This window comes from Ranitomeya variabilis, chromosome 2 (genome assembly GCF_051348905.1).
Source record: "Ranitomeya variabilis isolate aRanVar5 chromosome 2, aRanVar5.hap1, whole genome shotgun sequence".
NCBI lineage: Eukaryota > Metazoa > Chordata > Amphibia > Anura > Dendrobatidae > Ranitomeya > Ranitomeya variabilis.
The window spans coordinates 802,091,519-802,104,301 of NC_135233.1; the positions used below are offsets into that span (position 1 = coordinate 802,091,519).

Below are 12,783 nucleotides of genomic sequence, written 5' to 3' on the forward strand. Positions count from 1 at the left end.
ATGGAAAGATATAAAATGCAGTCAATACTGGACATAAAACCTGACATGAAGAATTACTCTGAATGGTAAAGAACAACGAGAACATTAAGAATCCACCAATCCACACCACTTCAAAACTCATTGAACATACAAACGCACAAAACACTGTTTGCAAGTGTGGTTGGTCACTTGGTCTACCTTGTTCTACACTGTTGCTTCTTACAGGGACCTGTGGAAGTTGCCTTCCTCTTCGACTAAATGAAGAATCCACCGTAGATGACTGACTTCCCACTTGATGATTTCTGTTAAGTAAAAAAAAAATAATTAATGAATTAGAAAACATGTAGAAGGAAGCCATGCCCTTAGATTGACTGCATATTATTGACCAAGACATTTGTATCAAATCATTGACTGATAATCCGCCTGTTGCCGCCATGGCATCTATCATTAGATTGGCAAAACAGAACTATATGCAGTGTTATTCTTCCCAACGAAAAGATGAAATCTGTATTAGAGGCTTTCGATGGACCCTCCAAGGCAGATGTAAATAGAGCTTGACCTCACCATTTTAGGTTCATAGCGCCAAGAATGTAAAATCAATCAAAATAACCTTAGCTAGATGTCCGAGTTGATGAAAACCAAACTAATACACTGGCATTAAAACAATCAACAGCTTGGTTCCAAAATTTAGGAAGTTGTTTTTAACCTTTTTTAAATGTGTTGTTGTTATATTTCTTTTGTTTTTCTAGTTCAAGTAGATGTAAATATTTACTCTAAACATAGAACATTGGAAGTCGAAATGTTTTACAGGTATGTGGGCAATATGGTGGAGTGGGCCCCTACTTTGCCTATTTATGAGAATGGATGCCATATACTACCACATTTCCCCTTCCATAAGGCCATAACTAACAGAATTCCAATATGTATGGGTAGTTTTATATACGAAAGCTCAGGAGTATAAAGGCATGATAGGAAATATCTTTACCTTGCAATTGTATACTTGGCACATATTTGATAACATACACAACAAACAACATGGTGGCAGGTAAATGTTACCTTGGGTCAATTCACAGAATTAAAGAAAAGTGACATGCAAGGGTCAAAATTATCAGGAAAGTAAAAGGGACAAATGCCTTAGGGTCTCTTTCAGTGACCACAAAACAATTCATAGCAGGATCTGGCCATGAGCTTCTGATGCTTCACTTAAAAACGGGGCACTGACAATTAAAGTGAACCCAAAACATGGACAACATGAATCAGACACTGTGTCACTTCAGCAGTGTATGCTGTGGTGTTTCAGAGACAATATACATTTAAAAGCTAGGCATAGACCTTGGAGGCCATTCCCTGGAACATGCTCCTCCTATAGGGACAGACCTGTCAGTCTAGGGGAGCGGGGTGGGAAGAAGGCGCCAGGGAACGGCCTTCTATACTAGATGCATAGTTCCAGGCCGGCGTCATAAGAGTATGTTTTTTCTGAAAACACCGCTGACTTTGGTGCGGCCAGCTTGAATCTGCTGTCAGGTTCACTTTAATGCTAATTAGACAGTGTTATAGTGTAGTCTATGGCAATACATAGACACTATTCATTTCTCTTTTTTGGAATTTGCAGTGCTATGGTGGAAAAATATTTAGAATTGAGAGTCCTCAGTGGTTGATACCGTTTAATGGCTAACTGAAAATATGGTAACAAATTGCAAGCTTTCGAGACTACTCAGGCCTCTTCATCAGGCATAGACAGTGCTATGGTGGTATTAATTTAGGAAGTATATAGTTTTGCTATTGTACTTTTGCTTATGTTTTTTATACACCGTAGCCTTACAAAGTTTGATGTTTCACCTTCAGAATGGCATATCTAAAAGGGTAGTGCCCCTAAAAAGTGCTGTGACCAATGATTCCCTTAAGGTCCCCCATGCACATTAGACTGACATCGGTCGGCCCTGCCCACAGTCTAATGTGTATGGGGCCTCCCGACTCTCTCCTGGCAGATAATATCAGGTGGAAATAAGGATCCGGCATGTCCAATTTTGGACTGCCGATCTATTTGTTCTCGGCAAGATTAGCGGCCACCACAGGAGTCTGGCAGTGGCTCCTTTATAGATCACACAGGAGCACTTGGCACATCAAGCTCGTCTATGTATGCAAGAGTTGGCAGAGATAGCTGCTCGCTGAACAATCGGCAGAACCATCATTTGGCCAGTCTATTATGTATGGGGCCTCCTGCATTTATTTGCATAGCCCACATATACAAGCAATGGATGAAACCAAAGGGCATTTATTCACCAGGCACACACAATAGAAGTAACTACATGCAAGTGAAGTCACTTGTTGGGATAAGGAAAGGTACAACTGACAAATAAGAGGAAACCGGATGAAATAAATGACTCTGCAAAGTACTGCAGCACTCAATCCCAAAATATAGATTGCAAGTCCCTGGACACATATGCAATCTGTGAAATGCTAAAGCTACAGGAACGTTCCAGAGGTGCCCCAATCTTCAGCTCCTGTGGCAGTACCAGATTGGGGCAGCTCCATTTTCATTTCCAGATGGTGCTTCACACAAGAAAGCCTATTTTAATAGCTAAGCCAGGGCCCTTCTCTGTCTATATATCTGCTGGAACAGAAGATGGGGTTACTTATAGGAGCCATTCTGGCAGCCCCCTTCCCACAGCACCGATGCCATTCGGATGGGCTGATAGCTTGGAGAATCGTTGGATATACAAGCTAGTATGTGGGAATATTCGGAACATAACTAAAGATACTTTTTCTAGTGGAGAGCTCCATTAAAGGCTTATACCTATCTTATGATGTGACAGCGTATCTCTAGGATATGTCATCATTTTTTGGTGGGGAGGTTGGGTCCTGGAAACGGTGCAATACTGGTTTAGCTCTGCCAACCCTTTCCCACACTCCAGCCACCCATGATGAAGGAAATTGCCGCTGACTCCAGCCTGTAAACTGCCGTTAATTGCACATCTATTCGGATAGTCCGCTATACAGGAAAACAGCGCAGAACTGTGTCACGCTCATTCTCAGGATCTGGCCATTTAACCCTCCACAGATCATGCAGCAAGGGCACATCCCACCGAGACTTTACATGATGGGTATAGGATCTACATTGTGCACCGTGGGCAGTCAGCACGGTGTATATCTGTTCCTGCTTTGTAGGTGAGTGTCAGTCTCATTTATCAAAACTAAAGGCTAGCCTTGCTATATATACCAACACATCACATAGCAGCTCTTATATAGCAGAAAGGCTATTTTGTTTTGTATAAACCGGACACTCTGCAACATGCATAAAAGTGTATATATAAGCATGCAAAAAACTGAGGCATCAGGGAAATAAGAACAAAGTTAGTCTTATTAGCAGATACATGGTAAAGAATTATAATAAACATGTAACAATGGAAGACACACACGGAAAGCACAAATATGGCCTGAAAAAACAGCAAACTTTATCACCTTCAGGAAAAAAAACCCTACATTTCTATTACTGTTTTGACTTCCTTTGGACATTAATTGTACAGAAACTATTGTATTTTCTGACGCCTTGATTATTGCAATGTTTCAGATATTTGACACAAACTGGAAACAAGGTCTTTTATATTACCTTAGAGGCCGTGTGATCTCTCCTAACGTGTGTTTTAGTAAAAACTAGTATCCTACATAAGATAAAGTCTGCGTTATACCGTTCCTCTGTAATTCTAATACATTTCTGAATAAATGATTACCATTGGGGGGTGTACTCATACAGACCAACACGCTCCAATTAGTGCTGGCAGTGCAGACACACCGCTCTGACATGACACGGAGAATGGCCGCCTCCAGCAGAAATGTGAGAAGGCGTACAGATAATGCTCCGTATTGGCACCGTGGTTCAGTGGTTAGCACAGCTGCTTTGCAGAGCTGGGGTCCTGGGTACAAATCCAACCAAGGACAATAACCCGTTTCCTCCACACTCCAAAGACATACTGAACCAAGATTGTAAGCCCCAATAGGGACAGTGATTATAGTGTATGTAAAATTCTGCAGAATATAAAGGCAAAGCATGATAAATAATATTTCATGGCCAATTTAAACATTTCCCACAATAGTCAGATCAGTAATGGTAGAGTCCACTTTAAATATTCGGATTTTAGCTCCAGAGTTTAGAATCCCATTGCTGGGACAGTCAGCATCGATGGGGATCAGACGGTGATCAAGTCTTCAGTTCTCCATCAGAAGGGAAATGATCAAGATGCTGCTTGTGTGATGTGTGGACATGTCGGATGCTCTTTATGGCCACACGCCTCTATGTCTAATAGATGGGCACTGAGATGGAATTCAGGCTGCAGGTGTTTTCATGCCAAGAAAAGGTGCACATTTCCTTTGCAAAGGTGGGTTTTTATCACCCACCAAAAGAGAGCTGCTTATTTGGTAATCATCAGTCATCTACACAAGCAGTCCACATTTAATACATGCAAAGAATTATCCAGAATAGATATTCGTGCAGTGTGAATAGGCTCCCATTGTTGTCAGCAGTACAGGCACTGTTTGCACACGACAATGCGCTGCCAAGTACGATGATCTTTTAAATGGAATATGCCAGAAGGTTTTGCTATTTATTCTGACAGCAGCATGATGTAGGGGCTGAGACACTGCTTCTTGGCATGTGCTACTTATTAGGCTGTGCGCTATTTACAAAAGAAAAACCTCCCGTAAAAATTGTATACTTTATTAAATAATATTATTTATTATATTTAATAAAGTATACAATTTTTACGGGGTTTTTTTCTTTTGTAAATTTGTCTTTTCCCTTGTTGGATATATAACTTGTGAGTCAGCTGTGCGCTTTTGGTTCAATACATTGAGTGTTTTATCAGCAGGAGATTATCACTGCTAGACTACAGCTCAGCATGCCAAGTGATCCAGCACTGACTAGCAGCTTACTGTCTATACACAATGTATATAGAAAGCTGTGGTGTGGGCAGGGATAGCTTTCTGAGCTCTGCTACATACTACATCTAACAACTCCCAGTAAACTAAGTGAACATCTCTGGAATCAGAGTCTTTTTTCCCTACACCACGCTGCTTTCAGATCGGGTAGCAAAAACCTGCTGACAGATTTCCGATTATTTCACCAGACAAACAAGCGTTTGCTTACTTGTCAGGTGATCGGCACATGATTGGGCTAGGAGTGTTCCTAAATAATCATGCAGTGTAAGTGCACCTGAACGCCTACGTTTCTTTGTAGGGTATTATACTTAAATCGCACTCTATCATGTATCTAAATATGCATTGAAGACCTCATACCTTTTCACTTCAGAAACTGAGCATTTATTGTTTGGTTTCTGGTTGCTAGATTTTTCCATTTTTCTGGGCTGCCTGAGATGAAGTGATAAATAAAAAAAAAAGAAAAGCCAGGGCAAAAAATAATAATAGTGAAAGAAAACATCAATGAAGAATGAGATTACATGTAAAGCATTGAAATGAACATTGCCGGCATCAATTACCAAATAATGTACATGCAGAAACTAATAAAATCTGAGGCAAAATACAGTAAGAACAGACATGTCTAAAGACTGAAACTGATAATTCAGCAACGGGAAACGCTCCTGTTATGTTTTCACACTACCTGGACAGATCCGCTCCCTCAAATGCTGTATAACAAATATACGAACTGAAGCAGCTTCCTGAACATCATGCACATGCAATATAATCCGAACTGGGCTGTTATTTCCCAAGTAAAAATTACTACTAGGCTTTAAAAGGAACCTGTCACCACCTAATCTGAGAGCTATATAATAGACACTCGGATCCAGATTCCAATGATCTATCACTTACTAGGCTGCATGCTGTAGTTTTTATAAAAACACAGTTTTATCAGCAGGAGATTATCACTAGAAGACTATTAAACCTCCTGACATGTAGTCCTCCATATTTATGGGTTGAGTATAAACCCGCCCCACCACTGATTGGCAGCTTTCTGTCTATGCACAGTGTATACAGAAAGCTGCCAATCAGTTCAGCATTCAAAGAACTGGTAGATCTGCAGCACATAACTGATTTGATCAAAACTGCAGCAAACAGCTCCATAAGTGTTACATTGCTGGAATCAGGTTCTCTGCCTCTACACCATGCTGCACTCAAAATGGGATAGTACAAACCTGGTGACAGATTCCTTTAAGGTGAAAAAATATTATATTGCGATTACAGCTGCCATCATAGTGGCATGATAAAAAAGCGTGTGATGCCCGTGATGCTTTAGGGCACAGAGACCCTAGACCTTGGGTAATTTACTATAAGTGTATGGAATATACATTGTACAATTCTTATTATAACAGACTTGTACAATCCATTATTTAAGTTATCGTAATATATAAAAGCCTAAAGAAACTAATAGGGCTGTAAAGTAAATAGTTACAAGCGTTGTCCACATTTCTTTAACATAATACCATTAACTGACAGCAAAAAACAAGTGTTTTCTTAAACAGCAATAAAGCAGGGCTCTCTAGACATAAAATACACATCACATGTAATGTGGCAGATTGACACAGGAGGGAAACAAGAAAGGAAACACATTGTGGTATGAACTACATGGATGAATTCGCAGGTGGACTAATTAAAGGTGCAGAAACAACGGTTAGGGCGCAGTCAGACGGACGACACATCGCAATGCTCGGACTGGCTGGCGGCTCTCCTGACCCCAGTGGGACAGCACTTCTATGCAGCTACAAAGCTCGAGTCAGGAGAGCCGCCAGCCAGTCCGTGCACTGGGATGCGATGTGTCATCTGTGTTATACAGCCATCTGACTGTGGGAACTATAGGGAGGTGTCAGGTTTTATGGTAATCAGGGGGGTTAGGATAGGCCGTCCTGAAGAGGCTTTAGTTATCTAAGGTACAATTTGCTCTAAGCAGCCTCTTATAGACAATGCCTACAGTATTCTGCGGAGCATTATATTCTGCTCTAATACTTTTTCTACTTATTTTGAGAGTAAGATTATCGGTCAGTACATCTCAGAACAAATAACTTTCTTTTTTTAAAGGGGTCCTCTATATTTTTCTGATTTAAGTTACTGATTCATATTGTAAAATGTGTTAATAACAAGGGGTCCAAATGACAAAGCAAAAAAAAACAACAACAAAAAAAACAGGTTTTTGTTTTTTTTAAAGATTATGGTAATTCCTCAGTAGTTATTATGTAAGGAGGTCATGGTAATGTGGTGCTTAAAGGGGTTGTTCCCTCTCAGTAAATGAGTGTCCCCAGTTGCAGGCTATTATAAACAAACAATCCATGCTGTATACACCTTTCCCTGGTCCCTGACTGGCTGTTGAATGTAGATGTCAGCTTGGCGAGCAATGCCAGACACTTGAAGTAGTAGCGAAGACTCATAAGTGTACCCGAGGAAGGTGAGTAGAGTGTAGTTTGTTTCTCTTTAATACTCTGCAACCGGGGACCATCATTTACCGCAAGAGAACAACCTCTTTAAAGTGTAACTGTCATTTCAGGTAACTTTTCAGGTCTTGTTTGTATGAATGAAGAATCACACTATTTCTGGTCACTAGATGACTTGTTTCCTGGATTTTTCACCAGTTTTTCCTCTGAATGCTCTAACTCTGATTTTTAATTGTTTCAGAGGTAGTGGCTGAAACTAGCTGCTATGATATCTCCCATACAAAGTACACAGAAAGAAATAAACTTGTGCTCTTCTTCCCCTGCAGCACACAAACAGAAGCAGCGGCATAGAAGAAATTAAACAGCAGTACTGAGCTGTGTTCCTGTGAATCCAGTGCTAAATGAAAATAAAATTGTCTAGAGATTAATCATTATCTGCCTGGTCTCTCACTGTGCTGAAAACTCTCCTCCTCCTCTATAGACTTCAATATGCTCCTGTCATCGCCACGTGTTGGCAGTCTTTCTTGCCAAAATGGTGTATTTTTAAGAGTAAAATAAAAGCCCCGAGCAAGTAGATGAGGCTAATCGTGTTGCTCTTGTAAAGAAGCTATAGAAATTAATATTGTGATCACGGCAATGAAATGAAAATGTGACAGATGAGAGAATACATGGACTTGGCTTTGGTCCCCTGTTATAAAGGAATTGTTCCTCCCGTGCTTTGATCACTGCACATAGCCACGAATACAGTGATATATCAGAATGGTTTACACTAGTCACACAGATCCTCGCACATTGTAAATTCGGAGTGTGGAAAGTATAATAAGTAATGCATTGCAGCACTAAATTATATCGCTTATTGCTTCTCAGCAAGTGACACTGCAAATACTAATATCCTATTGCTCCGAATTCAATATAGGTCATTTTATCAAATAGGTTCTACATAATGGGGAGTAAAAAAAACAGGGATGCACTGCACAATGTGTATTTCATGTCAGACATATTACAGTAGTTATAGTACAATACTAGACCACCAATGTTACTGCCATTATACTAAACTTAGCTAATCCCCAATTATACAACAGATTTCGAGCACAGATGTAAAGGACCAGATTATTTAATAACAGTACCATTCGGTCCCAGTCTACAGTAACCAATCTTCATAATCTGTGTCTAATGAGTAATATGTCTATCTACTCACTTTACGGACACGAGAATCAGGCAAGTGGTATTATACTGATAGGAACACATGTTATTACACTACGCTGTATAAACTCGATGATAGTATGTTACACATTATGATGGGAGGTATAACGTGTTGCTGAGAATCACAAGAAGGCAATTTTCCAATTTGCTCCTGAAATTTCTCCGACTATGCCATTTGTCTGATAGGGACTCTCAGAAACCACTATATTCAGATGTATGAAATTCATCCTTTAGCCACAGAAATGTATGTATTTAATCTTCTGCTAATGAATATCCGAAATATTACAACTTCCACTAAATCAAGCACACAAGTTGTAAAGGCAAAATAATTTAGAACTAAACTAATGTCCTATAAAGCTGTAAGTGAGGAAATGGCTACTATAGTTTCCTATGTAATTAATCCTACAGTATGCTCATATTTCACGTTTCAGTAGCTGCTCATTTCAGCGCTCATTCCAATTAAGCCTAAAGTTTTACTATTGCTTAGGTATTTTTTTTAATAGGTGGCACATTTTGTGATTCTAGTTCATATATTTTCAAAGCCACTGACTCCTTTCAGGAAACTTCAAAAGTAAAGGGAGCTGATGAGTGTACATGACTCCACCAAACCACTCCAGCCGCTGGATAGAAAGGTTAAACATTCCTATTGGGCCAGCCATATCGGTACCAAAATGGAGAAAAGAAAATCTGGCAGCACGGTGGCTCAGTGGATAGTCCTGGGTTCAAATCCCACCAAGGTCAACATCTGCAAGGAGTCTGTATGTTCTCCCCGTGTTTGCGTGGGTTTCCTCCGGGTTCTCTGGTTTCCTCCCACATTCCAAAGACATACTGTTAAGGAATTTAGATTGTAAGCCCCATCGGGGACAGTGATGATGATGTGTGCAAGCTGTAAAGAACTGCGGAATATGTTAGCGCTATATAAAAATAAATAAATAAATATAAAAATAATTCCATCTCTGCAAGGTTACTGCTCAAGCTGGGAAGTGTCCTGAATTTGTCCAGTACACCCGCCCAAACCCACTTGGTCTTGACTGACAGCTTCAGCTTTCTCCTGTGTTGCCGAGTGGCGGCACATGCGCAGCGCTTCTCGCTCGTGGGCATTCACTTCAGTAACCTTCTGCCCATGCACCGGCGAGAGCTGTTCAATAAGACCAGATAGTAGGGGTTGGAAAGGGTTTACTGGCCAATCTTTAGGATACTTCTGGGTTTGAGAAATGCCCAATGGACACTTTTGGAGACGGATATCTATGACCAGGATCATAGGAGTGTTTGATCTTGTTTACAGGACATCACATAGCAGATGGAACGGTTTGGTCGGGCAACATGTACTGCCTGCCTGCAGCCACCATTAGTGGGAGCGTACAGAAAAGGAAGCATTAGGTGAATTATGTCTCCTGTAAGCTCGCTGGTGTGAGCATAGGAACAGCTCACCTAATTTTACCTTTTTCTTAACAAAAAAGGGGAAACAATATGTAAACTCTAAACGAGCAAATACCCCAACCAGATGTTTCAAATATTTCCAAGACTTTGTCAGACGATGAAAAGATCAAAGCCATAAAGATATAGCCTTTCTTAAACTAACCTACAAGAAATATATCATAATGCAGAGAATTAAAGGGGAACTGTGAGCCTGCATAACACTATTAAACTGTAGCTACTTTGTCTGACAGCTCGCTTTGCAGTGCATCAATGCAGAGCTGCCTCAGTTAAAGTTCCAGGGCGTGCGTACAGCTGCCGCTCACTGTGTGCTGGGTGGTGACTGACGACTGAAAGCCGGAGGCTGCCGGGAGGAGTAAAGTTCATTATCTCCTGGGAACCGAACTTTCAGTAGGGCATCCAAGTGTTTTTCTAACACTATTAACCTACAGATTAACCCTGTAGCTGCAGGTTAGTAGTGTTATCCGACATGATGGGTTCCCTTTAACTCGTAAATAACACTAGGCACTGAACTTGTACAATTAGGTTTGGAGTTACACACTTCTGCATCATGATATCTTTCTGTATTGTGATATATTTGACTTTTAAGAAAGACTAAATCTGTAGGCTTGTCCAGGACTGACATAATGATGACCTACTGTCTGCTCAGGATAAGTCATCAATATAAGATCAGTGGGCTTTCGACACTCAGCACCTCCAACGATCAGCTGTTTGCAGCTCTTGCAGCAGCCGGATGTTCATAGAGTCTAGAGCCGGCACAGCACAGCTCTCTACATTGTTTGGTGACTGTTGTCATGTCCTGCAGCTCATCTACCACTGAAGTGAATGCAGTACCCAAAAATGGCCACTACGCAGTGTTCAGAGCTGTGCTGATTCGGTTCTAAGCAGTGTATGGATCTGGCAGTCGTGGATGTTGCAAACAGATCCACATTGCCCTACATGCCTTACCCTAAGGATATGTCAGCCCCATTAACTAGATAAAGTACTATGATCACTAGTGCACATCACAATACTGTTGGTATTTCGGCACAAGAGATTATCATCAACGATACACTCAGACACACATTAGTGATTTAAAAAAAAAAAAAAAATTAAGTGACATGACGAATGAAAAAATGAAATCACCAAGACACATGAAAAGAATGAAAAAGTCAGTTTTATACCTTTCTCGTTCTGGTGAATGCAAACTAGTATCTGGTCTCAAGCAGTTGGTACTAGCACTTCGAGCCCTGTCAAGGGAGGGCTGTAGTTCACTAGTGCCAGTGCATTGCATCCAATGGTAGAAGAGAAAGAGGAATAGAAAAGAAAACAAAGAAAGGAATACAATGTTAGAGATAAAAATCATAAAAGGTAATGTTTTCTTAGCATAAGATGTAAAACCATCATGACAGTTAATGCTTGCAGGAATATGAATGTGCCCTTCTCAGTATAAACACACTACGTTATGAAGCCAATAAACTGCAGATGCAGAACCCACCTGGGCTTTCAACTTGGCTGGGGAATATTAAACTTACTGGAAAAAGTGTTTGCAGATAAAGACTCTACGGAGTTAGTATTGACTTAAAGTCTTTTAATAGACGGTGCGGCTAAAAGTTGAAAAGAAAAACTTTTAGAACTTTCAGAACAATGTAAGCTTTCAAGTTCTGCAGCCTACGGCAAACTCTCGGATCTCGTCTTAGAAACAGAACAAAAACAAGTTGGGATTGGTATTTGTCTATACTTTCTACTATTCCTATTATATTCAAGGTACTCAATGACATATAGGGCCAGGGTAATGACAGTACAATGCCCATCGCACAGCCAGGGGATAGGGCAGCGGACTAGCTACATGACTGCCTAACAACTTTCATGACACCGTTTATATGTTCTCAATGGGGAGCAGGGATTAAACCACTGCCGGACACTTCTAGTGGCGGCTTATGTCCCATGAGAACAATGGATTGGGCATAATGAAATCCAACATGTCCAATTGATCTTTCCCTTCTCATCTGCCACTGGGGGGAAACATGGGACACCCCTATACACATTAGCTGGTTGATCAAGAAAACCTAATAGCTGATACATGCTGCCTAATCTTCAGGCAGCATGTATCAGGCAGTGGCTGTATGAACTCACCCAGGTAGGATTTACTCTGAAACGCTGCAGTGTTTCAGAGCAAAACATACTTTAATAGCCGCCAAGGGTCGTGCAGCGCTATAGACTAGTCGAACAGGTAGGATCCCCGCGGCTTCCCCCTGCCCACTGCCCTGGAGTGTCAGGTTTCGGCCTATGTGCATCTAGTCCGACTAGTCTAGAGCGCAACACGAGTTCATACAACCACTGCCTGATGCATGCTGCCCGAGCATTGGGCAGCATGAATCAGCTGTCAGGTTCTTAAGTCTTGTTTGGCTGTTTTCATTCTCTTCTACATTCTCATTTAAATCACCAATCATTACAAACTAATAGGTGGCAAAGTAAAATAAATTATATGATCTGACTTGGGTTAAAAACAATAAAATATGGCATGTCATGATGGAAAATAAAAACAAAATAACCGCATGTTCTGGGGACTGCAGGCCCTTTCTTCATGTACTATAGCTGTAGAATCTAGAGTTTAATAACGTTCTTAGATTTTCAGTACAATTTACAGTAGATTCCTCAAATGTCCCAAATTATTATTTGCAATTTTGAAAATATCAAAGGGATATTTCCATCTCAGACATGAATGGCGTCTCTATGGAACATCCCATAAATATTAGTGATGAGCGAATATACTTGTTACTCGAGATTTCCCGAGCACGCTCGGGTG

At 40.7% G+C, this 12,783-nt stretch overlaps 1 protein-coding gene across 29 annotated transcripts in view; it reads right to left on the reverse strand.

Moving 5' to 3' along the window:
- The window catches only part of RIMS1 (regulating synaptic membrane exocytosis 1), a 535,376-nt gene that overhangs the window by 216,415 nt on the left and 306,178 nt on the right, over positions 1-12,783 (reverse strand). For 12 of the 29 annotated variants that reach the window (XM_077289909.1, XM_077289904.1, XM_077289914.1 and 9 more), the window contains 3 exons: positions 11,159-11,248; positions 5,272-5,343; positions 178-281 (listed from right to left, as the gene is read on the reverse strand). In XM_077289909.1, coding sequence (XP_077146024.1) covers positions 178-281; positions 5,272-5,343; positions 11,159-11,248 — 266 coding nt within the window. The remainder of the gene's footprint in view (positions 1-177; positions 282-5,271; positions 5,344-11,158; positions 11,249-12,783) is intronic. The other 17 variants (XM_077289921.1, XM_077289919.1, XM_077289916.1 and 14 more) reach the window with 3 other exon arrangements.